A 26,480-nucleotide genomic window follows, 5' to 3' on the forward strand; every position below is an offset into this window, starting at 1 on the left:
AAGAATGGGCTCACCATGAAGAAAGCCCCAGGTGTCTTAGTCATCAATGTCCGGAAGGTGCGGGGGTCCCATGGTACAAACACCAATCACCACCCCATTTGAAAACATCACCCACCAGCACAGAGGCCAAGAGAAGGACTGCCCATTAGTCGCTGAAATCGACCACAGGCCAAATGAAGGCGCTGCCTGGTAAATTGCTCACCTGGATTCCCCGTCTTCCTCGATGTGCCTACAATGGACAGAGTTCAGGGAGCTGATTGTGGTGTAGTCTTGGGGCGTCAGGTACAAGTACTTAAGTCCCTTAAAAAAATACACATCAGTGAGGCTATGAATCCAGTTCCCTGCACTAGAAAGCCGCTGTTGTTGTTTTTTTTTAAGTTACCACTGTAGGGGTGGGTGTTCATAACGAGTTACCAACGTGTTAACAGCACAGTTAACAAGTTTGATGCTAACTCCATATCAATAACAGCTATAGACTGAAGGTCTGATCAGTGCCAAGCGCCTTCCACTCACCCTTACACACGACGTCCTGTGTTTCCTGCTCCGAATCATTCCTCCATCACCTTTTCATCCCTGCTCCCCAAGGGGTCTGTTCTGACTTTTTCCCCTTATTGCCAGCTCCCTCCACAAAATTTTATTAGTTTCTGTGCTACGTGCACGTATGCATTCTGTATATATGTGCACGTATATGTATGTGTGTGCGCACACGTATGCATGCTGTTTACACGAAAAGAACCATTTTTGTCCCCTTTGGCAGGGGCAACACCGCCTTGAGAATGCACGCTCTGGCTGCAGAAGACACCTCTGTCCCCTGCATTTCCACATCACAAAATGTGATCTTTTCCCTCATTCAACACGCATTTTACTGCAGCTGGGGTTTCTCCATCTCCTGGATGATTTCTGAGAATTCTCTGAGGCCAGAAACCAAGTCTTCCTCACCTTTGCCTCCCCCATGTACACGGTGTTCAGGAGACACTCACGCTAGATCAGCTCAGCAAGTAGAAACTTCTCTTCGTTATCATTCCCCTCAGGCGCCTTTCCAGACAATTTTTTCCCAACCGCCACTCCCTCCCCTGAAATTTTAAGACTCATATACTGCATGCCTTTTATGTGCTGTACGTGCGTACCCGGGCTTTACACACAAAGAGCACAAAGATTCTTTCCGCACCCCCCCCTTTGCGGGCGCTATCACCCCCACTGAGGGGCACCACACCACCATGCTGGCTTTGGGACGTACTTTGTGGGGGTCTCCTGGGTCCACCCAAGCCACCTGGAATATGTGCTTGATCTCCTCTGCAAGGCCGATACAGGCCCCGCTGTTGGCTGCGAGGTAGATTTTGGGGATACCCTCTGCCCGGGCCATCTCGGAGGCCCGCAGGTACAAGAGGTCTTCTCCCATGCCAAAGGATCCTATGCGGAACGTGATGTCATTGCTGATTACGATCACGTCCCGTCCTTCTGGATATTCTGGGGTCTTGAACCTCATTTTGAAGGCCACCATGCCCACCTGCCGAGGAGACAAATGCACAAGGGAAAACGGTTTGTTTCTTCAGGGAGACGTTTTTTGAAAGGGCGATTCCCGCCACGGGCCGGGCTCCGCTGAGTTCTTACCTCATTTCCTCCAGGAAGGCGGTTCATCTCCACGAGCTGGCCCTGAGGGTCCAGCACGAGTTCGGTATATGTCAGGATGTCTTTGGGGTACTTGTCCGGGGTGCCCCACAGTTTAAAGAGAGCCTGGGGATGGGGAAAGAAAGAGAAAACCTGAAGTCCTCATTAGGGAGGCACATTTTCTAGTTCTTTCTCTCTTAAGCACCTGCCTTCGGCTCAGGTCATGATCCCAGGGTCCTGGGATTGAGTCCCGCGTCGGGCTCCCTGGCTTAGTGGGGAGCCTGCTTCTCCCTCTGCCTGCCGCTCCCCCTGCTGGTGCTCTCTCTCTCTCTCTCATTCACACACTCTCTCTCAAATAAATACATAAAATCTTAAAAAAAAATAAATTATGAACTATTTAAAGCACACAGAAAAACACACAGGATAATAAATACCCACACACTTATCTGGTGGTTTTGTCAAATCGTAATTTTTCTGTTGCTGCCTATGAATTTTTGTTAAAGGAAGAAGAAAAATGCAGTTGAAGCCCCTGGTGTACCCCTATCCCCAACCCCAGATAACCACTGTCTTGAATTCAGTCTCTACTAGTTCTGTGCATGTTTTTATGCCTTTCATTAGATAGGCACACATTTTAAACACGCGGGGGCGCCTGGCTGGCTCAGTGAGAAGAACACACGACTCTTGGTCTCAGGGTTGTGCGTTCGAGCCCCACGTGGGATGTAGAGACATGACTTACACTTCATTTTTTTAAAGATTCTATTCCTAAGCAATCTCTACACCCCACATGGGTACCCACATACCCTGAGATCAAGAGTCTCCTGTTCTTCCCCTGAGCCAACCAGGCGCCCCTGCAGGACTTAAACTTCAAATAAATGGTCTTGCGATGACACACCCTTCTGCACCTTGCCCCTCGGACTCCCCCATATGTTTGAGAGATTTATCCATATTGAGAAATTTAACTCTAGTTCATTCATTTTCTCTGCTATTCAGTTTTCGTGGCGTGAAGAGATCACAACTTACCTATTCATAACCCTTTTTTAAGGAATATTTAGGCGGTTCCAATCCTATAGTATTAAAATAAGGCTGTAATAAGCATTCTTTTTTCAAATTTAACTTTATTTTTTAAGATTTATTTATTTGAGAGACAGAGAGTACAAGTAGGGGGAGTGGCAGAGGGAGAAGGAGAAGCAGACTCCCCACTGAGCTGGGAGCCCGATGCTGGATCCCAGGACCTCGGAGATTGTGACCTGAGCTGAAGGCATACGCTTAACCATCAGAGCCACACAGGCGCCCCAAGGATTCTTTTTTCTTTTTTTAAGATTTTATTTATGTATTTGAGAGAGAGAGTGAGCATGAGTGGGGGGAGGCGCAGAGGGAGAAGCAGATTCCCCGCTCAGTGTGGAGCCTGACATGGGGCTCGATCCCAGGACCCTGAGTTCATGACCTGAGCTAAGTCAGACATGTAAGCAACTGAGCCACCCAGGTGCCCCTGTACTGAGCTTCTGATGGTCTCTTCTTATAAATATGGATGAGAGTCTCATCAGGTGAGTACCTAGGAGCGGAATCGTTGGTCATAGGGTTTGTGAAGCTTCATGTTTACTCAATATTATCAAATTGCTCTCTCATTTTTCACAACCTTTTATAGTCCCAGTAAGAAAGTATAAGAACTCCTTTTCTCCATATGCTTGCCAATACTTAGTTTTGTCAAATATTTTCATGTTTATCCATCTGCTGGGTATGAAACTGTGCTGTGGTATTAAGCTGTACTTCACTGATATTAGTAAGGTGAGAGCCTTTGAATATGTTTATTGACCATGTGAGTTTCTTTTTTGCCAATTTCCTCCTGTTTATAACTCCTGCCCATATTTTTTATAGCTTTTTTTTTATGTAATTGATTTATTAGTGCTCTTCAGATAATCTAGTTGTAATCCCTTGCTGGTAATAGGCATTGAAACATATTCTCCCCACCTGGGGCTCATCTTTCATTTTTTGCCATAACTTCAAAATTTTAATATAACCAAGTTTATGGGTCTTTTCCTGTACAGCTGAAGATTTTAACTGACTCCAAGTGACTTTAATCCTCTTGAAATTTATTTCTGTAAACTACATAAGGCAGAAATAAAAACTTACTTTTTCCAATTGGGTAAGTCCTCTCTTACCCGTAGGGGAAATGCTCCAAGACACCCCGTGGATGCCTGAAGCCTGACAGTACTGAACCCTATATATACTATGGTTTTTTTTCTATACATACATACCTATGATAAAGTTTAATTTATAAATTAGGTATAGTAAAATAATAAAAGAACAATTATAACAATATACTATAATAAATGTTATGTCTCCCTCTCTCAAAGTATCTTACTGTACTAAACTCACCCTTCTTCAAATGATGATGTGAGATGATAAAATGACTACGTGATGAGATAAAGTGAGGTGCATGATGCAGGCATTGTGACGTAGCGTCAGGCTAACGCTGACCTTCTGAGCAGACGTCAGAGGGAGGATCATCTGCTTCTAGCCCCACGTTTGACCGCGGGTAACTGAAACTATGGAAAGCAAAGCCATGGATAAGAAAGGACTAGCTACCTTTTAGTGAAGTTTATTCCCTTGATTCATAATCCCACCTCTGTATTCTGTCAAGGCTCTGTTTATGAGTGGGCCTGATTTTAGGCTCTGTGCTGGGGTTTTTTTTTTATTATTATTATTTAAGATTTTATTTATTTGAGAGAGAGAGAGAGAGAGCACGAGCAGGGGGAAGGGTAGAAGGAGAGGGAGAAGCAGACTCCCCGCTGAGCAGGGAGCCTGATGCGGGACTCGATCCCAGGACCCTGGGATCAGGACCTGAGATGAAGGCAGACGCTTCACCAACCGAGCCACCCAGGCGCCAGGCTCTGTGCTGTTCTACTGGCCTACTCACCCAGCTCTATTACGACAATACACTGTAGTAAGTACTGCTACCTTAAAACAAGTAGTGACACTGGCTAAGACGGGTCCTCTTGACTTTGTTCTTTCTCCATATTGTTTTTGCTATTCACAAGCTTTTGGTTTTGCAAATGAATTCTTAAGTTTCACCAAAAAACTTTGGAATTATACTGAATGTATTGATTTGGGCAGAACTAAGGGCCTTCCAGTACGGAATCTTCCCATCATTTGTGAGCAATTAAAAACCCCTCCATTTATTTAGGCTTAAAGAGTTTCAAGAAAGTTTTAAAATCTCCTCCATAAAGGTTTTACGTGGTTTTTGATTTATTCACAAGTAACCTTATAGTTGATCTTAATGTTGTAAACAATATTTTTTCCCAACTACATTTTACAATTTCTGCTGATCTATGAGAACACAGTCCTGTATACTGGTCTTGTGTCTAGCAATCTTGCTATATCATTTCACTGGTTCTACAGATTCTTGGATTTCTTGTATAGACATATCATCTGCAAAAACACCATTTTGCTTCTTTCTTTTGCATTTCGGTCTTTACACCTTTTATTTCTTTTTCTTATCTTATTGCACTGACCAGAAATTCCAGTAAAAAAATGTTGAATAGATATGGTAATAATGGATATATCTGTCCTGTATCTGTCTTTCTAACATTTCACCATTAGGTGCTATTAGTTTTAGATTACTATCTTTTATCAAGATAAATTCCCTTCTATTCTTAGTTTATTAACAGTTTTTACTATGAACAGATATTATCTTCTCAAATACTTTTTGCATCTATTGAAAAATTTAAATTTTTTCTTAATCTATTAGCATGATAAGTTACATTAATAGACTTCCTAATATCAAATCATATAAACAGGATAAATACTACTTAGTCCAATTTAACAAAATCATTACTGGATTTCATTTACTAATATTTTATTTATAATTTTTGTATCCATATTCATAAATGAGGCAATGAATTTTCCTTCCAATTTTTTTTTTAAGATTTTATTTATTTATTTGACAGAGAGAGACAGCCAGCGAGAGAGGGAACACAAGCAGGGGGAGTGGGAGAGGGAGAAACAGGCTTCCAGCGGAGGAGCCTGACGTGGGGCTCAATCCCGGAACGCCAGGATCACGCCCTGAGCCAGAGGCAGACGCTTAACGACTGAGCCACCCAGGCGCCCCTTCCTTCTAATTTTCTAATCTGGGATTCATATTAGGTAATAATAACCTGATAAAACAAGTGAAGAAGCATTCCTTTTGTTTTTTTCTACTCTCTAAACAATTTGTACACAAAGGGAATTATCTGTTCTTTGAAGGCTGGATAGAAATTATAAAGCCGGGGCGCCTGGGTGGTACAGCGGTTAAGCGTCTGCCTTCTGCTCAGGGCGTGATCCCAGCGTTCTGGGATCGAGCCCCACATCAGGCTCCTCTGCTATGAGCCTGCTTCTTCCTCTCCCACTCCCCCTGCTTGTGTTCCCTCTCTCACTGGCTGTCTCTATCTCTGTCAAATAAATAAATAAAATCTTTAAAAAAAAGAAAAAGAAATTGTAAAGCCATCTGCACCCAATATTAGTGGATAGACTTTTTGAACTACTATTCAATTTCATTAATGCTAATAATCTATTTACATTTTCTATTTCTTCCTGAGTCAGTCTCGATAAGATGTATTTTTCTTGGAAATTTTGTCTTAAGTTTTCAAATTTGTGGGTTGTCCATGGTATTCTGTTTCTTTATGTAAAAGAAAAGGGATGGATTTGCTCCTGATTTGTCTTGCTCTTATTCTACGGCCCTTGAGGGCAAAGGCAAAAGGATAAATGACATTCTTAATCATACAAGTTTCTATTTAATTAAGCACCTACTTAATTAGGAATACTTTACATATATTCCTTCCTCACAGATATCTTTGCACAGTTGTTGTTGTTGTTATTTTTTCTCACTTTACAGAGGAGGAAACTAGCCCAGAGAGGTGAAGGAAATTGCCCAAGGATACACAGAAAGCAAAGGACAGATCCAGAATTCAATCCTAAGCCGGAGTGACTGCAAATAGCAGCTTTTGCTACCATTCTGCTTCTCCGATGCCTAAAGTGAAGCGAGGCTTTCCTGCCTACAGGGGAAGGTCCAGGATCATGGGTTCATGAACACCATTTGCAAGGCAATAGAAGGGATGTGAACAGATATCCATGTCACCAGTGCCAGCCTGCTCAGTGTCCCTGAAAGGACCCATTACATAAAAAAATAAAGGCCTAGTAACAATACTTGAAGGAAACACTAAAATGTTACTGTGGTCATCAATGGTGAACAGATTACATAAGGGTAGAATTTTATTTGCCGATTCCTATATTTTTGCATTTTTCCAATGAATACTTTAATATTCAGGAAAACCCAAGACACTATTTTTTAAAAGTAGACTAAAAATTCCTCAAAAGCAGTGAAACTCCACTCTCTTCCTCACAGGCTACCTACCCTTAGAATGGAGCCTGGCATGTGGTGGGAACTTAAATGAGCATTAAAAAGACTAGAGGAAAGGGCGCCTGGGTGGCTTAGTTGGTGAAGTGTCTAACTTGATCTTGGCTCAGGTCATGATCTCAGGGTCGTGAGACTGAGCCCCACATATGGCTCTGAGCTCAGCACAAAGTCTGCCTGAGATTCTGTCTCTGCCCCTCCCGCCTGCTCATATACTCTTTCTCTCTGAAATAAATAAATCTTAAAAAAAAAAAAAAAGACCAGAAAGAAACACATCGAAATATTAAGCAATGTGTCTTTAGGACATGGAACTATGAGCCACTTTTTTCTTCCATGCTCCTTTAGTTTCCCAAGTTTCTATATTACTTTTTATCATTTTAGAAAACATACTAGGAAGGCATTCCCAGTACTGATTTCTTTTTCTCCATGAAGACCTCATTCTTCCGACTGGGGTCTTCAGAAGAGTAACTAAGGACGGGGGCGTGTGGGGGGGGGGGGTGGACTCCCTAAGGGGACCCAGAGTGGCATCACAGCAAAGCTGCAGGACTTGCCTGTCTGAACAGCTCCGGGAAGTCGTAGACATAGGTGGTGCCCAGGGACTGGGCCTGGAACCGCTTGGCCTGAAGCAGATCCTTGGTGACATACGGGGTGTTGATCAGCATCCCGTGCTGGGGTCCCTGCTTGTTGCCAAAGGAGTGAAACATGATCTGGACAGAACGGAAGAAAAACAGAGCGAAGGAGGGGACTTTCAGAGAAGCACAGTCTTGTCTCATTTATTCCTACTCTCCTCAGTGAAAATGTGGTGGAAGGAGCAAAGCACGTCACAGCGTGTGACAAAGTGCGTGCCCCGGAGAGCTAATCATCTTTTCTCTGCCACTGCAGGCCAACCAAAACAAGAAGGGACTGTGGCAGGTATGGGAGCAAAGCTCCAAAAATGTGACTATCCTAGTACTTTACACACACAGACACAACCAAACGTGAGTGCACAGAAACTGGTGGGATCTGAATAAAGTCCACATTTGAGTTAACGGTACTGTCCCAAGGTCAATTTCCTGTTTTGACAAGGTCCCTTGGTTATGCGAAGATGTTATCATTGGGGGAAGGAGGGGGAAGGGCACATGGGAACTCTCAGCAGCATCTTTTTTCCCTCTGTACTATTTTTCTAACTTCCTGAGAGTCTTTAATCATTTAAAGAGTTATATATTTAAAAATGGAAGTCAAGAGAATATTTGATTCAGCAGACCACCATCTGTTCTGAAACATGGTTGAGGAAAACACACCCATTTCCCTAAATGCACCAACCTGGGAGCTGCACTACAATCAAGCATGGTATTCCACATCTTTTTCCAAATATGGTCCTAAAAAGGATTACACTTGAGATTGATTCTGCTTTCAAAAGGAATGCGCAGCTGGGATTCAGAAGCTAACATGTTTATTGTAAACTCGGAAGAGCTACCCCAGTCCAGCATGGCAAGGCGAGACGGCCATCAAATATTTCAGTCTGTGTCTCGCTCTCGGGAGCAGACGTGCCCTGCCTCTGCTTTGACTTGATCTCTGTGGCACCCCATCCCCCCAGCCTTACGTTTCCGGATCTGGGGTCGGTGACTTCTTTGTAGAGGCTGATGTCCAGGTAGTAGCCCGACTCATTGGTGATGAACAGGCGGATGGGAACAGCGCTGCCAGTGGTGGTCTGGCGGATGTTGATCTTGACCTCAGCCTGCAGCACGCGCAGTTTCCACAGCCGGCTGCCATAGCGCATAACCATGGAACGCACGGACTCCTCGATCTGCCCCAAATCACAGCAATTCCAACCTCAGGGCTCCTTCCATGCACACTTGGAATAAACAGTTTAAGCACTGATAATAAGGGAACGATGACATACCCTGAGCACAAAATACCTGGGACATAGCATGTATCCGACAACTATTAGCCAATGATAACCACAGTCGCCGTGCTAAGCAGGTCAAGGGCATTATCTTGTTTCATCCTCATAATTTCTTGGAGAGGCCAGCACTTTTATACGCCAGTAACAGATGAGGACACGGAGGCTGGTAAGCCACAGAGCTACTGGGCCTACATTACATCATCTTTATTTCCACCACGGAACCCAAACGTTTGCATTTTCTCTTCTGGGAACTACGTGGGTTGGTGGAGTTGGGCCATCAGAGCGGGCCCTCTGCACCCCACGGATGCCAAGCTGATGACCCAGGACTTCTTTCATCCCGGGATCACCAGCATCAACTCTGCCTGTTCATGAAGAACCAGCCACGGGAGAACGGTTCTCTTTCCCCTTCCCTCCCACACCCAGGCCCCAAAAGAACTGGGAACCAGGGACGAAATTTTGTTTTGCAAGACACTTTAGGCATTCGTGTCATCCTAAAAGGGAAACATGCTGCTCGTGGAGGGTGACCATCAGAACGGGGACAATCCCAAGGGTGGTGGCAAAAATATGGCCCTGGAATTAAATGACAAAGGCTGTCCACCCGCAGCGAACAACGGAGCCTCAAACACGCACACAGGTATCCTGGAACTTAGAGGTCTCGAGTGCCAGGAGACAAGACCCCAAAGCAGCGAGGCACGCAAAGTGCCATAGGCCCCCGGGAAAGCTGAACCCAGAGTGTCCCCAGAGGTGAGACCTTGGAGGGGTCCATGATGACGGTGGGCACGAAGTTCAGGAAGATGTGGTTGCAGTCGGTGCGTACGCTCGTGTTGTTGAATGCCACCTCCAGCTCGTCCATGGCCTCCAGGAGCAGACGCTCGCCCTCGTTCTGCAGGTACTCAAAGGAGGCTTCCTGCCAGTCAGGGAGGATAGACGCTAACGCAAGGGGCCCAGGGCTGGAAACGGAACCTCAGGCCGAAAGGAGAGAGGAAAGCATTTCCCCTCCTCCAAACAGGATGCCAGGCAAGGAGAGCAGAGCCCTGCCTCCAAAGCTATCCAGTGTATTCACCAAGTTTTGTATTTTCTGTACTGCAATGCTCTGACAACTGGGGCCTTACTGACGCTGGAGGGACTGCCCCTCCCAGGGGGGCTAATTCCTAGAGATGGGAAACAACTCTCCCCTGAGCGTGCTTTTCAAAGGCAGACCAGCCAATCCAGGGCACACACCTCCTCTTTGGGGTTCTCAGGTCACAGGTCACTATCCCCCTGCCCTACTCACCCAGGGCCCAGGTACCACACACCTAGAGACAGCCCCCTGGCTCCAAACCTTCTGAAATTATTCAGACTAGCCAGTCCCAAGCCTGCCCCCCCCCCCCCCGCCTCACCAGTTGTTCCTTCCTGCAGAAACCACAACAAAGACTCTTACCCACGTTTCCCTCTCCTCCCTGCCTCCTGACCAACCCTGGTGCTTCCCCACATGGCTCCCCGTGGTATGGTGTGCCCCTCCTCTTGGCATCTGAGAGTGACAATCTTTTCAGCGGCAACCGTTTCCTGATCCGTTCGTAAGTACAGGCCTTACTGTACTTGAAAATAATAAAACCCATTAAAACATCTAGTTGACTGAGGGAGCAATACACTGACATTAGCTTAACATCCCTCAGGAGAGGATTCAGAAAAAAAATTACACACACGGTACATCCGTGTGAGGACAGAGCATGAAACGGATCATCTTCATGATCACGGGTGAGGAGGGCGACAAGGAACTGACCAGAAGGGGCGCCTGGGTGGCTCAGTCAGGTAAGCGTCTGCCTTCAGCTCAGGTCATTATCCCAGAGTCCTGGGATCGAGCTCCCCCTGCTCAGAGGGGAGCCTGCTTCTCCCTCTGCCTTTGTCCCCTGCCCCCTACTCGTGCTCTCTCTCTCCAAAAAATAAAATCTTAAAAAAAAAAAAAAAAAAATTCACTATGGGGCACCTGGGTGGCTCAGTCAGTTAAGAGTCTGCCTTCAGCTCAGGTCATGATCCTGGGGTCCTGGGATAGAGCCCTGCATGGGGTTCTCTGCTCAGGGGGGAGTCTGCTTCTCCCTCTGCCCCTCCCCTCTGCTCATGCTCGCTCTCTCAAATAAAGAAAATCTTAAAAAAAAAAAAAAGTAATTTTCAATATAGTTTGAAAAGTTCACAATACAATCCTAGATAACTTGTCTGAATGCAAGGAACAATGAAAAACGATCCTGCACTCAATGAGCAAATACAAGACACTCCTTCAATAAACCAGTATCTTCCTATCTTCTCAACTCCCTTCTCACGCACACAGAGCCGTGTGACACCAGAAACACATGCCCGTGCGGCCAGCCGGGACGCGCACCGAAGCCACTTTGTTGACCGCCTGCCCCGCACTCCCCAGACTGGGGCGCCACGAGGGCACAGCTGTCTGTGCCCAGCGCTCCCCGGAATCCCCAGCACGCGGCCCAGCACAGGAGCGCGCAGCTCAGAGGGAGAAAGAAACGTCCCGCGAGGTCTCACCTTTGTAACGAGGTCTGAGTGGCGGATGATGGCGCGGATGAAGAAGCGGTGGTCCGTCACTTCCGCGCCCTCCTTCACTTTGGCGGCGCCCAGGTACAGGTGCATCTTGTGGTTGGCGCAGGGCACGGCGGTCAGGTCAAAGCTGCGCATGCGGCTGAGCTCCAGCTGGAAGGCCAGGGCGGGCTCCAGATGACGGTAAATGCGATCTTCCGCGAACTGCGGGCCGGCCAGAGAGCGAAGGCAGACAGACAGATACACAGACACCGAATGGGACACTGGGGCCGCGTGCCTGCTTGGGCCACGCCCTGTCTTGCAGACCCCTGGTGTTCGCGGCGTTAGCACTCGGAGGGGGTAGCCTTCACCGCGTCACCTGTGAGCAAGCCCAGGGCGCAGAGATTGGGGGTTTGGGAAGGCCCAGAGGAGGGCCGTGAGCACCAGCAGTCCTGCAGGCCGGCACGAGCTTCTCGGCTCCCGGGTGAGCCTACCGAGTCCCCAGCACCTGCCGGCACAGCCAGCCTCTGCTCTGTCCCAACACGGAGTACCTCTCAAGGAGTCACTAAGCGCTGGCTTCTCTGTGGAAACTAGTCCCCAAAAGGAAGTGACAGACAGTGCTGGAGACTGAAGTAGAGAGAAAACGAAGACCCTAACAGAAGGATGAACTAGAAATGAAAGGCTTTGGATAAATCAAACTACAAGAGACTGAAGGGGATGGAGTCTAGAGTCCGTGTTGGGAATAAGCCCACCTGTTCTAAAATAGGGATCAGCAAAGCTTTTCTTAAAGGGCCGGAGAGGGAACGTGTGAGGCTGGTGGGCCACACGGTCACAGCCACGCCATCTCTGCCACTGGCACGAGAAAGCCGCAGCAGACAATAGGAGATCGAGCAGGCGTGGCCGTGCTCCAGTCAAACTGTTTATAAAAGCAGGCAGCCGGCCTGCAAGAACATAAGAAAAAGAGGTTGGGAGAGCCATCTGAGGACAAAAATGATCCAGATGAGGGAGACACGGGAGAGAAGGCCAAAAGCATGGGAGCATGGGGTCTGAGCTCCACATGGAAATACAATCCCAGAGGAAGGCTGGAGTCTACACAGAGTTACGTGTTCTAGAGTATAGGGGCACCTTAAGGACTGGGGACTATACTCTTCCTGAATATGAAAGACGCCAGGGAGGCAAGAACAGTATCACTGCTTTATGTCATACCTCGTCTCTTGCTCTGAACGTGAAAAACTTGGGAAATTCTTTCTGCAAAAGAAATCCATACAAACAACAATAAAATCAGCTAAGATTCATTTAAATACTGATATACTTGTTTTGTGATTTTTTTTTTTTTAACCATAACGTGTCTGCTTCCAGAATGAATCACTTGGAAAACCTCTTTTTTTAGCGATTGCTCTCTTCCACCCATCTACAGTGTAAATGCCAAATCAATGGCACTGAGTCTTGAGGAATGTTAAGACGCACATGGAGGCACTGAGAATCGCACTGACCTCTTGGGCAATCAGGAATGTGATTCTTCGGAGTCCGTAATCCACAAGGATGTTTTTCTGCATTAAAAACCAAACGTACAATGGAATAGTATCTAGCCACAAAAAAAAATGAAGTACTGATACAAGTTTCCACATGGATGAATCTTGAAAACACGAGGCTGGCTCAAAGACACCAGTCACAAAAGACCTCAAATCACACGATTCCGTTTACATGAAACATCTGGAATGGGCAGATCCATAGAGAAAGTAGATTCATGGTTGCCTAGGGTGGCAGGGAGGGTACTGGGTTGAGGGAAAATGGGGAATGACAGCTAATAGGTTTTCTTTTTTGGAGGTGGTGCTGGTGAAAAAGTTCTAAAATATACTTATCATAATGATGATTACACAACTGCACGAATATACCAAAAAGCATTGAATTGTATATTTTCAATGGAGAAATAGTGTGACATGTGAATTATATTTAATAAAGCTGTTATGCTGCAATATGTATGTATATACATACACACATATATACATTTTTTGACATTTTGTGAAATCTTTAATAAAATTAAGGGAGGGGTCATCCATTATATTTAAAAAAGACAAACTGGGATGGCCTGGCTGGCTCAGTCAGGGAAGCATGCAATTCTTGATCTTGGGGTTGTGAGTTCAAATCCCACACTGGGTGTAGAGGTTACTTAAAAATGAAATCTTTAAAAAAAAAAGACAAATAAAAAAGTACAAAAAAGTGCACACTATATGATTGCACTTATCCAAAATTCACAAATAGGTGAGAGTAATCTGTGTTGTTAAAACTCAGGCTAGTGGTCAGTTCTCTCTGGCAAAGAAGAGAGGAGAAAATTCTTTTTTTTTTTAAAGATCTTATTTATTTATTTGACAGAGAGAGACAGCCAGCAAGAGAGGGAACATAAGCAGGGGGAATGGGAGAGGAAGAAGCAGACTCCCAGCGGAGAAGCCTGATGCGGGCCTCGATTCCAGAACCCCGGATCGCACCCTGAGCTGAATGCAGACACTTAACGACTGAGCCACCCAGGCGCCCCAGAAAATTCATTTTTTGATCTGAATGCTGGTTACACTTGGGAATTCACTATGAAAATTCATCAGGTTGTACCTTTATGATTTGTACACATTTTCTGTATGTTAAACTTTAATAGGAAAACATTCAAAAAAGGTACAAAATTGTTTTTAGTTAATCCCTAAACTAAATATATTTTTTAATATTTTATTTATTTATTTGACAGAGAGAGAGACAGCCAACGAAAGAGGGAACCCAAGCAGGGGGAGTGGGAGAGGCAGAAGCAGGCTCCCAGCGGAGAAGAATACAGCAAAGGTACAGGTAAATAGACAAACAACTGAAAATTTCCAAGTGTTCCTGAAGTTGAGACCAACTCAGGAGAACTAACGGCCAGACAGCATGCCTGGTAGATCTGATTAATTTAGGAGTTAGAAATCTCAGCATCCCGGGGTGCCTGGGTGGCTCAGTTGGTTAGGTTAAGCATCTGCCTTCCACTCAGGTCCTGATCCCAGGGTCCTGGGATCAAGTCCCACAATCCTTGGGTCCTCGGGCTCCCTGCTCAGCAGGGAATCTGCTTCTCCCTCTCCCTCTGCCTCTCCCCCACCCCACACCTGTGCACACGCTCTCAAGTAAATTAATATTAAAAAAAAAAGAAAGAAATGTCAGCATCCCATTTTACAGATGGGGAAACTAAGGATCAGAGAGGTAAAGTAACCTGCCCAAGGTTACATAGCACCTTCCCACCATTTCCACTACCTACGCTTGCCAAGGTGCTCCACATCTGTTTGCAGCTGAGGTCCTTGAGCATACATGACACCCTCCCTCCTGTTGGGTGAGAATATGTGCTGGCAATGGCCACGTGTTTTTATCTAAGAACAAGTTCTTTGCATAGATGGCTGTCAGTGTAAGTGACTCTTTAAAGATTTTGAGTTTTCTGGGTTATCTCAACAAAAACATTCCCCCCAAACTATTTAATGAATGTGTCCTTGAAGTGGTATATATACTGTCTCATTTCATCCTTCAGTGCACAGGCTAAGCGGGGTACAGTCGACCCTTGAACACTGTAGGGGTGAGGGGGGCCAACCCCCTGAACAGTTAAAAATCCATGTGTCAACTTTTGACTCCCCAAGAACTTAACTATAAGCATCCTACCACTGACCAGAAACCTTACCGATAACATAAACAGTCAACACTTTTTGCATGTTACACGTTTTATATACTATAGTCTTACAACAAAGTAAGCCGGCAGAAAGAAATGTTAAGAAAATTGCAAGGAAGGGGCGCCTGGGTGGCACAGCGGTTAAGCATCTGCCTTCGGCTCAGGGCGTGATCCCAGCGTTATGGGATCGAGCCCCACATCAGGCTCTTCCTCTATGAGCCTGCTTCTTCCTCTCCCACTCCCCCTGCTTGTGTTCCCTCTCTCGCTGGCTGTCTCTATCTCTATCGAATAAATAAATAAAATCTTTAAAAAAAAAAAAAGAAAATTGCAAGGAAGAGAAAATACACTGACAGCACCGTACTGTATTTGTCGGAAAAAAATCTGGGTATGAGTGCACCTGCCTAGTTCAACCCATGTTGTCCAAGGGTCACTGTGTATACTTTGTCTTTCTTTTTTAAGAGATAGAGTGGCGGGGGTGGGGAGAGACAGGAAGAGAGGAGAGAGAGAATCTTAAGCAGGCTCCACACCCAGCCCAGAGCCCAATGCAGAGCTTGATCCCACAACCCTGAGACCACGACCTGAGCCAAAATCAAGAACTGGATGCTTAACCGACTGAGCCACCGAGGCACCCCCATACTTTGTCTTTTCATCATTACAACACCCAGAGAGAGAGAAATGCTGCCCCCATGTTACTGGGGAAGAAGCTAAGGCTCTCCCGAGTTCAGCCACTCCCGCCTAAGGTCACTGGCTGCGAGCAGTAGCAGAGCTAGGCTGGGAAGCCAGGTCTGTGACTCTGAAGCACACAGCAGGACGCAGGCGCGTGGGACACATGCTTGCCATGTGCTTGCCACAAAAGCCCCTCCTTCCTCCCTCAGCGACTCAGAACCAGAGGCACACCCAGCACACCTTGGACTGTACGAACTTCCGGAAAATTGGTACCAGCTCCTCATCTTCCAGGTGGTCCGCGTACTGGAGGGCCACATTCAGGATGTGGATCGGCTCTTCTCTGGGGTTCTGGGAAAGCAAAACAAAGGCCGGTGGTAGAAGGACTCGGGGGCCCCAGCCTGCCCCCTCCTCAGCATATGCTCCCTGCTCGGACACTGACCTTGCTGTCTTCCTCACAGTACAGGGAAGTGCAGGCCTTGCCGAAGAGGGGGGCTTCCCGGGGCACGTTGGCAAAGCAGGAGATGACCTCGTCGAAGTTCCTGGGGGTGCGGGGTGGAGAGGGAGGGCTGAGGGCTGCTGCCCTGTGACGTCAAAGGTCAAGACTGTGCTCTGGGCAGACAAGAAACTTGGGTCCTCCCTCCTCCCCACCCAGCACTCTATGAGCTCGTCCAACTCTGTGCAGAGCTCACTGGGGTCCTGACCAGGTCCAAGGCACCACCGGTGGGGTCCTTCCCCAAAAGAGAAGAAGGAACCTACGTGATCTGAGACTGTGAATAAAAGAAAGCCCAGCACTCTGGGGCATCAGGTGAGCTCCCCCTGTTACAGGCCGGGACACCCTCACCCCTCAGCTCACCAAGTCAACTAAGGCTGTTGTGGAGTTGAACAAGATAACCCAAGCACAACACAGAGCATGGAGGAGCAGGTGGGGGGAAGGGCAGTAATACAGGACTAACTACTGACATTTATTGAGCGTGTCACTTACACCTTACATACACTTTATTGTTATTATTTTAAGTAGGCTCCACACCCAATGTGGGGCTTGAACTCATGACCCCGAGGTCAAGAGTCACATGCTCTACTGACTAAGCCAGCCAGGCACCCCTCCCCTTTTTTAAATTACACTTTAAATACAATATGTAATACATACTATCTCATTCAGTTTTCCTGGTGGTCCCATAAAGTAGATGCTTCTCTTATCCCCATCATAGAGATGGGAAAACTAAGGCACAGAGAGGTGAAATAATTTGCTCAGAGTGTCATAGTGTGGAAGCCACACAGTCAGGCAAGCTACACAAATGAACAGCTAGGAGCCCGGGGAAGCCTGCTTGGCCTCCTCTGCTCGGGGTGTTTGAGAGACTAGGCCACTCTGGGTACCTTATGAAGTCCTCGAATCTCCTGAAGGCGACCATGGCTCCCATCCGCTGGCACAGTGGGGAGAAGCCGCTGTCCATGAAGAGCTCGGTGCTGTGCCTCAGCAGGTCGGGGTTGGTGACGCTGATGGGCACGGCCATCCTACGGGGGGGGGGGGGGCACCACAAGAGGGGAATGAAACAGCTGCTTGAAGATCTGGCCTGAAGGGCCGGTCCTGTCCGGAAGCTTCGGTGAGCCAGACTAGCATTAGAGCCCACCCATAGCAGGACTTCAGATTGGGGGTGGAAGGGACTGGGGCCTGGGTCTGAGGAGTCTTGTCTGATTGCTCAGGACCTGGTATAGACAAAGAGCTCCGCAAGCGAGTGATGAACAGATGAGTGCGTGCATGCATGCAGACCAGTCCAGCCTCAACGTGGTCCCAGGGAAATCCGAGATCGTGAACTCGGCCACAGAGAAGGAGCACGCTTAGCGCCAGTTTCTCCCGGACAGCCCAGCTCCAGGCGGCTGGTGAAGGGGCAGGCTTGGTTCTAAAGAGACATGCCAGGCCTCTGCCTCCATCAGACCTGCTCCTGGGCCAGGGTCAGAAACCAAAACTGGCCCCTCGGCCAGCAGCCCATTAGAGTTTAGCTGGTCCCTGCCCCCAGGACTGGCTGCTCACCAGCGGCAAACACAAACGGGCCTGGAGCAGTGACAGTCGGGCCCTGGAATCGAGTGAAGGAGGGGCTGCTTATCAGATGGGTCGAAAGAGCAGGCCTGGGGCTGCTCTCCTGAAAAGGGAACTTGCTTACAAGGTTGGCCCTTGGCTGGTGTCTGGGAACTTGGCGAGGGCTCCCAGCACTCCCTAAATGGTAAAAGGTTCACTGTGCCCAAATCGTTTGTGCCGTGTGGTTTATGCCAAGCGCGTCTTTTCCTTCCGGAGTCTGGGATTTGGGTGCGTGCTTGGCTGAGGGTGCCTACAAGGCCAGCTGTGAAAACCCCGGGCACTGAGTTTCTAACCAGCTGCTAGACAACACTGCACACAGGTCATCCCAACTCACTGCTGGGGGAGGAAGGACATCCTCTGTGACTCCCTTGGGGAGGACTCTTGGAAGCTTGCACAGGTGTCCTCTGGACGCCCCCCAGCCCGCGCCCATGACCCTTTATCTCTTGCTGACTGTCCTTCGCTTCATGTCCTTTCACTGTGACAAGTCACAGCTGTGAGCATGACACATACAGAACCCTATAAATCTCCTTAGGCAATCCTCAAGTCTGGGGTGCTCTCAGAGACCCCTGACCCAGGTGGGCGGTGGCTTCTGTGCCTTCCTGTTGGGTACCCCTGAATTCGTCATCCAGGCGCCCTGCTCCCGGTCAGTGAAATGCAGATAGCAAACTGGCAGGCAGCATGGGTCCCTGCAGCATTTTTAATATATTCTTACACATTACCTATTCACAGTGACGTTGAAGAATTTCACTTTTTTTTTTTTTTAAGTCTAGATGTCCTGCTTCTCTTGTGGGGAGAAGGAAAGATTTGGTCTGGCTGACCGTTCTCCTGGAGCTAGAACAGCAGCCCCTCAGGTAGGGCCACACTCTTCAGGTCCTACCTCCCGCCGGACTCCCAGAACCTTGGCCTGGCCCTAAGTCCTGGTGCAGCCTGCGTGCAGCTCTGCTGGCCTCTGGGCTGACCTCCCCGTGCTGGTCCCCTGACCCAATTCACAATGGGTCTGGTCCGACAGCCAGGCCCTCCTGGGAGGTGGGACTTCACTCCTCATGGCCCTTCCCGGAGGCCCTGAAGAGGGGCGTTTGGGGGCAACTGCAGGCAGAGTCTGCTCTGAAGACACAGGCCCAGAGCAAGCTTCTGGTGCCCCTGGCCAACAGCCACAGCAAGGACCTGAGACGGTCAGGGACTTCCTCCAGAGTCCTCAGTGTCAGTGGGGGGTCAAAATAGGACCCCGTGCCCAGACTGAGGGTCACAACCAAGAACCCAAGTATGCGTGTAGTTTCCCCCTAAGAAACGAGGTGTGACTGGCCCACAGGCTTCAGGAGAACCGCCTTCCTATGCTAACTGGGTTGAACCGTGAAGACAAGGAAATCAAAGAAAGAACAGAATGCCTCTTAATGGGCAGACGGTTTCAAAAGCCCTTGCACCACACCTCCCACAGTCACCAAAATGATTCCCAGGCCACAAACACTTCGTCTCCTTTTCTCTCCACTGGACAAAATAGCATGATCTTTTTTTTAAGTAAGAAGAGTAAAAATAAATAACATTAAAAAAAATAAATGACATATACAAAACGAGGTGCCTTGTGGGAAGCACTTTTCTTCAAAACAGAGCAATACCCTTCTTAAAAGCTACAGAAAGAAACGCATGCTTTGAAACCCCAAGAGATCCAGATATTCCCCGCTTCAAGAAATCAGGAATCTTGCTGGCTACATAGATACAAGATCTGATTAATTCAACGCCAAAATCATGATGAGACCGTTGTAGCCACAAGCCAGGCCTGTGGGGAACCCCCAGGAGAACCAGACCCAGAGGAGCAAGGAGGAAGGAAAGGAATACTCCAAATCCCAGGGAGACGTGTTTGCTTTAGCTGAAGGTGACATGCTCAACCTGACCAGGGTGGTACTTTAGGTCCTAAAATAAGATGGATTAAAAAAAAAAGAAGGTGAGAGAACAGCATGGGCACACCAGTGTGTCCCCAACTGAGAACATCATAGGGATCCAGAAGGGCCAACATGCTTGCCCCAGCTGGTGGATCCGGAGGTCCCACAGGTGCTGGGGAGGGCACTCTGACGGGAGAGGCACGTGGCTCAAATCCCTACCCCACGTGAGTGAGCGGCCGCGCCCGTGCCAAGGGAAGGTCCAGGGCTCCTCCTGTGTCAAATGGAGATGAGAACACATTTGGCCCACAGATGGTGAGAAGTGAAGGAAACAGAGTAGGGAAGTGCTTGGCATGGTGCCCAACAACAACGTGCCATCGGGCAGCAACAACACAGTGATAATCATCACAGGGTCCCTGATGTTCACCAACAACCTTGTTCATGCCAGGCACTGCCCTAAATGCCATGTGCGCCATATCTCATTTACCCTTCGTCATGGTTTAGGAAAGCACTGTCGAATAGAACTTTCTATGGTGATGGAATGTTCTAGAACAGCAATATCCAATATGGCAGCCACAAACCACATGTGGCTTTAAGTGCAGCTGGTATGACTTCGGGAGCTGAATTTTTCATTGAATTTCAGTCATTTGAATTTTAAGGAGCCCACAGACGGGTAGTGCCTGCTATACTGGGCAGTCCAGGTGGATGAGGTAGACACTGGATTATCTCATCTTACAGATGAGAGAATGGAGATGTAAGGAGATCCCACAGTGGAGAAGTGGTATCCCTGATGTCTCCCTAGGCACACTCGCTGGGTCCCTCCAGAGCCAGGACTATGGGGGTCCGGGAGAAAAGAAACACACACCGCCCCTGGGTGCGCACCACTCCATACCTGTTTGGGTGGGAGGAGGGCAGCATGAACTGGAATTCCACCACGCAGGTGCCGTCCGGGAGCTGCCGGTGCTGCAAGCTGTTTAACTCATAGGCGATATAGCCCCTCCGCACGTAAACCTGACGAGGCAGAAGCACAGAAGACGTGCTCTCAGAGGGCACAGCAGAGTGCCTGCAAACCTGACGAAACTCAGGCCGGAGGGGTACCAGAAATCATCTCTAAGTGATCTCCAAGCACTAGCAAAGAACAAATTCGCTCACATTTTACAATGTTACTTTTCTTTGCCAAGGACTAGATAGTAGATGTTTTAGGCTTTGCGGGATACCCATCTCTATCCCAACTATTCAATTCTGTTGCCACAGCCTGGAAGCAGCCAAGGACAATATGTAAACGAATGGGCATGGCTGGGTTCCAATAAAACTTTATTTACAAAAACAAGCAGAGGGCCACATGTGGCCCACGGGCTATTGTCTGCCAACTCCTGCTCTAGAATAGCGGTGCCACCCAAGAAAAATGTAACATAGTCACATATGCAATTTTAATTTTCTAGTAGCCACTTCAGAAAAAGACAATAGGTAAACATAAGTTCGATAATATACTTAATTTCAACCCCAATACCAAATGTAATGTCATTTTGACATGTAATCGATACAAAAAAAAGAAGACAGTTGAAATCCTTCCTCCATACAAAGTCTTTGGAATCCAGTGTGCCTTGTTTACTTAGAGCACAGCTCGACTCAGACCAGCTGCATTTCAAGTGCTCACTAGCCACACGGGGCCAGTGGCTGCCATATTGGGGAGCACAATTCTAGAGGTTAGACAGTGGGAGTTTTTTAACTGAATAAGGAATATAAGAATTGTGTAGCATGAGTTAACACAGCAGCAGGCCTAACTGCTTTAAAAGACCCTTGGCCGGCCTCTCGGAACTTGGACTTGGGAGGGTTCCTGCTATTCCCTGATAAGAATGGCTCATGGCACCTAAGCTGTACAAACAGTGATTTTATGTTGAACGTGTGCTTTCTTTCTGGGAGTTTAGAATTTTGTTACATTCTAGAACCAGCCCCCAATAAAACCCCTGGGGTGCTGAGTCTCTGAGCCTCATTTCAAACATGTTGTCATGGGGCGCCTGGGTGGCTCAGCGGGTTAAGCGTCTGCCTTTGGCTCAGGTCATGATCTCAGGGTCCTGGGATCGAGCTCCGCGTTGGGGTTCCTGCTCAGGGGGGAGTCTGCTTGTCCCTCTCCCTTTGCCCCTCCCCTCCCTTGCTCTCTCTCCCTCACTTGCTCTAGTAAATAAATAAGATCTTTTTTTAAAAAAAATACGCTGTCATAACTCATTCTTTGAGGAATGAAAAGTGCCTTCGGGACCACTGAAAGCTTGCCCCTGGCTTCCTTTGGATGTCACCCCACACGCTTTGTCCCTCTGCTGATGGTGCTTTGCGTCTTTTCACAGTAACAAATCACAGCCATGAGCACGACCATCTGCTGAGCCCTGTGAGTCTTCCTAGTGACTCATCGGACTGGGGCTGGTCTCGGGGACACCCACCATCGAGACCAGGAACGAAACTCTACACATCTCAAGAGAGCAAGTCAAACTGTAACGTTCACAGTGCTCATTTTGAGTCACGGAAAAAAGGTTGGATTATGCCAATCGAAGGGACGGGATGCTCAAAGAGCTCTGGAAAATTCTCCAACAGAAAAAAAAAAGGGGGGGGGATTTAGCATTCCAAAAAGCAAAGAGGGTGGGTTGCTGCTTTCCACCCAACACAGGATCCCCCCCAAATAGGACAGGCGCTTGGACAGTGAGCAGCAATGGTGCTCACATCAGATGCTTACTCATTTATCTCCAAATAAGCCCGTGAGGTGGGTATTACTGCCCCTGCTGCGGCATGAGAATCTAAATGTCCAGAGAAGGAAGGCAACTGGCCAGAGGTCACACAGCTCGTAACCTTGCACCGGTTGCTCCCCCTGATTGGAACCTCTTTGCTTCTTCCTCTCCACCAATCCTGACTCGCTCTTTGAACGCTTGCTTTCGTCTCACTTTCTCATCCAAGTCGGAGCTGACCCTCCCGGTAAGGTTAAATCCCACTGTCTGCTTCTCAGCGAGACGGCTATGTTCCCACTACAACCCTACTGCATGTGTAAAGAAGGAACTACTTAGTGTGGGTCTCTCCCCAACCAGACAGAAGCTCCATTAGGGCAGAGCCTGGCTGTTCCCTGCTGTATCCCCAGCGCCTGGCACACAGTGGGTCTCGATATAATTGAACGTTGGAAAGATGGGGGAGAAAGGCTAATAAGCGCTACTGGGTCTCACTGCGGGAAACAGGGAGACCTGAAAAGGAGTCTCTGAGTTGAAACCAGGGAGGAGGGAAGACTGCAGGCCCAGGAGACTCTGGGGCTGTGACATGCTCACAAGCCCCAAACAGTCTCCATGGAGACCTAGTCAACCTTCCACCACCAGGATGGCTGACCCACGGAGTCTACGAAGGTGGCAGAAGAGGAAGTGGCTGCCACAAGGGACCGAGACTCCAAGATCAGAGGGTTTTGCTGCTGGTCACCCCCTTCTCTGCCCCATCACACAGGGAGGTCACCTGAAATTGTCACCTAGGTTCCTTCCAGCTCTCGAGGTTCCCAGCACGAGTCTCCCAAAGGTATGTAATGCAGGGAGTCAGAGGGTTTGCACGAGGTGCCTGGGCTCTTGGTGGCTAGTATCTAGGTGTGCCTTGCCAAGCTGAGGCCAGGATGGCATGTGAGGTAACAGGGATTACCAGCAAGGGATCTGGACTGAGACCTAGTGTGAATCCTGGGCCTGCCACTCCCCAGCTGTAAGACCTTGAGCAAGTCACTCCCCCTCTCTAAGCTTCACTTCCCTTCTCTGGAAGATGGGTGTAGCCACAGTACCTACCTTGTAAAGAGAAGGAGAGGATCCCACACTCGAGGTGTGGGGCCCAGAGTCAGGCACATGGCCAGTGGTCAGCAGGTGCAAGAACCGGCATTTTCGGGATGGAGGCTGTTCCTGGGGGCTCCCTCCTACTTACCTCCAAGGATGCCATGCAGACGACTTTGTTAGCGTGGTAGAAGAAAGTGGGCAGGACATCAAATATGGTTGTTTCTGAGAGTATTAATTTCTATGGGATGGGAAGGAAAGGAAAGGAAATGTGACCAAGTTTCAACCACGGGTCAGATGAATGGAGGGGTGGCGCAGGGAGGGGAAGCCCGTGGTGGCACTATCAATAAAACGTTGCCGGCCTGCCAGGCCCCTTGATCTGAAAGTGGAAACAGTTCTGGGAGGATGGCACCTAAAGTTCCCCATTCCAGAGGCAGAGGGGGTATCTGGAGGCTTGCAAATGATCCAAAGTTGGGGGATGGGGGAGCCCAAAAGATGAAGCCATGACTCAGCTGTGTGAGTGTTCATGGTTTCCAGTAAGCTCCATCACACCTGAGTTCTTAAAACGGCACCTCGCGGGGGAGCCTTGCGGCCTGATGCTCTGTCCCTCCTGCGGGACTGGACCTCTCCCAGAGGCTCCCCGAGGCCCCACGGGGCAGCCCTGGCCACACTGGGCTAACGCGCTGGTATTTGCAACTATGCGCTGAACCCAGGAGCCGGCGCACTGAGGGCATGGGGCGCCCATCTCCCGGAGGCCCCACCCGGGCCACGGTGCTCTGTGGAAGGTGGACAGAAGGCGGCAGCCTCACCTTGAGGTTTTCTGGGCAGAACTGGTGGCCGTACATGTCGATGGCAGACAGGAAAATGGACTCCACCTGGTTGTGCCTCAGCTCGTAGGACGGGAGGTGGGAGGCAATCAGGACCTGCGGTGGGGGGTGGGGGGTAAGCCAACCTTACAGGGGAGAAGCCCAGGGCCGGACTCTGGGATTGGACGCAAGACGGCAGCAGAGGGGCTGTGCACCGTGAGGGACAGGATGCCGGGAGGGACGGCACCCCGCGACCCTACCTGTCTGGCTCTGAGGGCCACTTTGCAATGCTCGCTTTTGCTCAGCTGAGTGAGCTCATTGAGGATGGAGGTCAGCTCTTCCGACAGGGAAGGGTCTGGGCCACAGAGCTCATCCTTTGGGGGACAAAGACAGAATCCAAATGGCTTTCTTCTGCCACAAGGAAACAAGCCAGCACCCACCCTTAGCTGGCGGGTGGTGGGGGGCAGCTACCCCAACAACCAGAAAGCTCCTCTCTGGGCATCCCTGGCATAGCCTGACGATTGCGCTCTCTGCCACTGTCCGCCACGTATCCCCCGCTCATCCACCCGCTAACATGCCCTAAACACCTGCCAAGATCAACAATACAGCTAAGTCTCTACCTACATTAATAGCCAGCCATTATCAGGCAAGCAACTCCACCCTTTACGTTCATTTCCCCAAACCCTCCCACCCCTCTGAGGAGTTATGACAGGATTCCCATTTTACAGACAAGGAAACTGAGGCTCAGAAGCAGTATGCCTTGCCCCCAGGCCACCAAGCACGGGCAAAGTCGAGCCACATCCAAACCCAGGTCTATTCTGTCCTCAAGGCTTTTCTTTCCTCTATACATTGCTGCCTGACTTAAGGGGTTCACAGTTTCAGAGAAGAGGGAGGAGGGGAAATAGAGCCAGCTACAAAGAATAAGGTTCACATGGGATGCTCTAGTGAGGGTGTGGTAAGCCACCCACTGGGAGTCTCCAAGGGGAGCATTCTGGAAGGTCAAGGGTAGCTGCTTACAGGAAGGAGGATCTGGAGTTGCAGAAGTCGTGCAGGGACAGTGGTTCCCATGAGCACCCCTCCCCCCACCTTGGAACGAGGGACCTTTCTGCCAGAGACCAGAGGGCTGCGTGCACTTGGTCTGTGCGTCTCCTCCTTATGCCCTAAACGCAAGATGGGCTTGGGAATGGCTCAGAGCAGGTGCTCCCCGATACCCACTGAAGACAGAACAATGACTACTGGGAACATGAACCTCCAGCAACATGGCCCCAGCCTTGCCCCTGCCCAGACTGTTCTCCAAGAAGTCACCAGATGGTGGGGCCAGGGGTCCTTTCTTCGACACCTGCCTCTGCACTTCCCTAACTAGAAACAGCTTGCTCTGTTTTTATGATCAGAACACTTGTTAACGTATTAGTATTTCACACTTGTACAAAACACTAGCCTGTTGGTGCTGAAGAAATCACACAGATTATTCTAAACTTTCTCTCCCTCCCCCACTGTGATTTGCTTTAGAAACCAAGTTCCCTGAAAGACTCAAACAATTTCATTTCAAAGTAAATATTCAATTAACAAGTCTTTTCGGAGAGTCTCCTAGGCACCAGATACCATCAAATGCAAAGAACTCGTCGTTTTCAACAAATGGAACCAAGAGAGCCAAAAGCATAAAGGATCTCGCTCACACATCCCCCAACCACACCTGGTACAACATTTTCAGCCGCCTTCTCCGAGAAACCCCAAGCAAGTGTCCTAGTTCTCTGATCGGGGGGGCCACTCCCCCAGCTGTCCTCTGGTGTACATAATATTTAGCACCTTCCTGCCCAGAAGAGAGTCAGTCTGTGCACAGAGTAATGGACAGCAGGTCCAACAGCTCTCACCCCCAGCCTTTGAATGGCAAGTAGATGGTAATAGATAACAGGCATACCTTGCTTTACAAACACTCAGCTGAAAAAACTCCATGCAAAGGAGATGCTTTGCCAAGGGTTATACTATTTTAGCAATGGCATTCCCCGCAAAGAGTGGACATCTCTTCGGGCATAAGTTCCCAAACCTGGCTGCACCCTGCCATCAACTTGGAAAGCCCTCCCCCCGCCCCAAATTTAATTTTGAAGAATTTCAAAAACTACACAAGAATTAAGGATCAGCTGGGGCACCTGGGTGGCTCAGTCGGTTGAGCATCCGACTACTGATTTCGGCTCAGGCCATGATCTCAGGGTCCTGGGATCGAGCCCTGCGT

General features: G+C 48.7%; 1 protein-coding gene across 4 annotated transcripts in view; it reads right to left on the bottom strand.

Moving 5' to 3' along the window:
- The window catches only part of ACACB (acetyl-CoA carboxylase beta), a 122,625-nt gene that overhangs the window by 19,818 nt on the left and 76,327 nt on the right, over window positions 1-26,480 (bottom strand). For all 4 annotated transcript variants that reach the window (XM_045791488.2, XM_045791489.2, XM_087857265.1 and 1 more), the window contains 16 exons: window positions 24,511-24,624; window positions 24,254-24,367; window positions 23,596-23,685; window positions 20,561-20,679; window positions 17,095-17,232; window positions 16,160-16,259; window positions 15,961-16,068; window positions 12,881-12,937; window positions 12,594-12,635; window positions 11,397-11,612; window positions 9,634-9,789; window positions 8,580-8,783; window positions 7,549-7,704; window positions 1,612-1,734; window positions 1,238-1,507; window positions 203-300 (listed from right to left, as the gene is read on the bottom strand). In XM_045791488.2, coding sequence (XP_045647444.2) covers window positions 203-300; window positions 1,238-1,507; window positions 1,612-1,734; window positions 7,549-7,704; window positions 8,580-8,783; window positions 9,634-9,789; window positions 11,397-11,612; window positions 12,594-12,635; window positions 12,881-12,937; window positions 15,961-16,068; window positions 16,160-16,259; window positions 17,095-17,232; window positions 20,561-20,679; window positions 23,596-23,685; window positions 24,254-24,367; window positions 24,511-24,624 — 2,105 coding nt within the window. The remainder of the gene's footprint in view (window positions 1-202; window positions 301-1,237; window positions 1,508-1,611; window positions 1,735-7,548; window positions 7,705-8,579; window positions 8,784-9,633; window positions 9,790-11,396; window positions 11,613-12,593; window positions 12,636-12,880; window positions 12,938-15,960; window positions 16,069-16,159; window positions 16,260-17,094; window positions 17,233-20,560; window positions 20,680-23,595; window positions 23,686-24,253; window positions 24,368-24,510; window positions 24,625-26,480) is intronic.

The sequence above is a fragment of the Ursus americanus genome, chromosome 30 (genome assembly GCF_024610735.1).
Source record: "Ursus americanus isolate L20-20 chromosome 30, mUrsAme1.1.p, whole genome shotgun sequence".
Lineage (NCBI taxonomy): Eukaryota > Metazoa > Chordata > Mammalia > Carnivora > Ursidae > Ursus > Ursus americanus.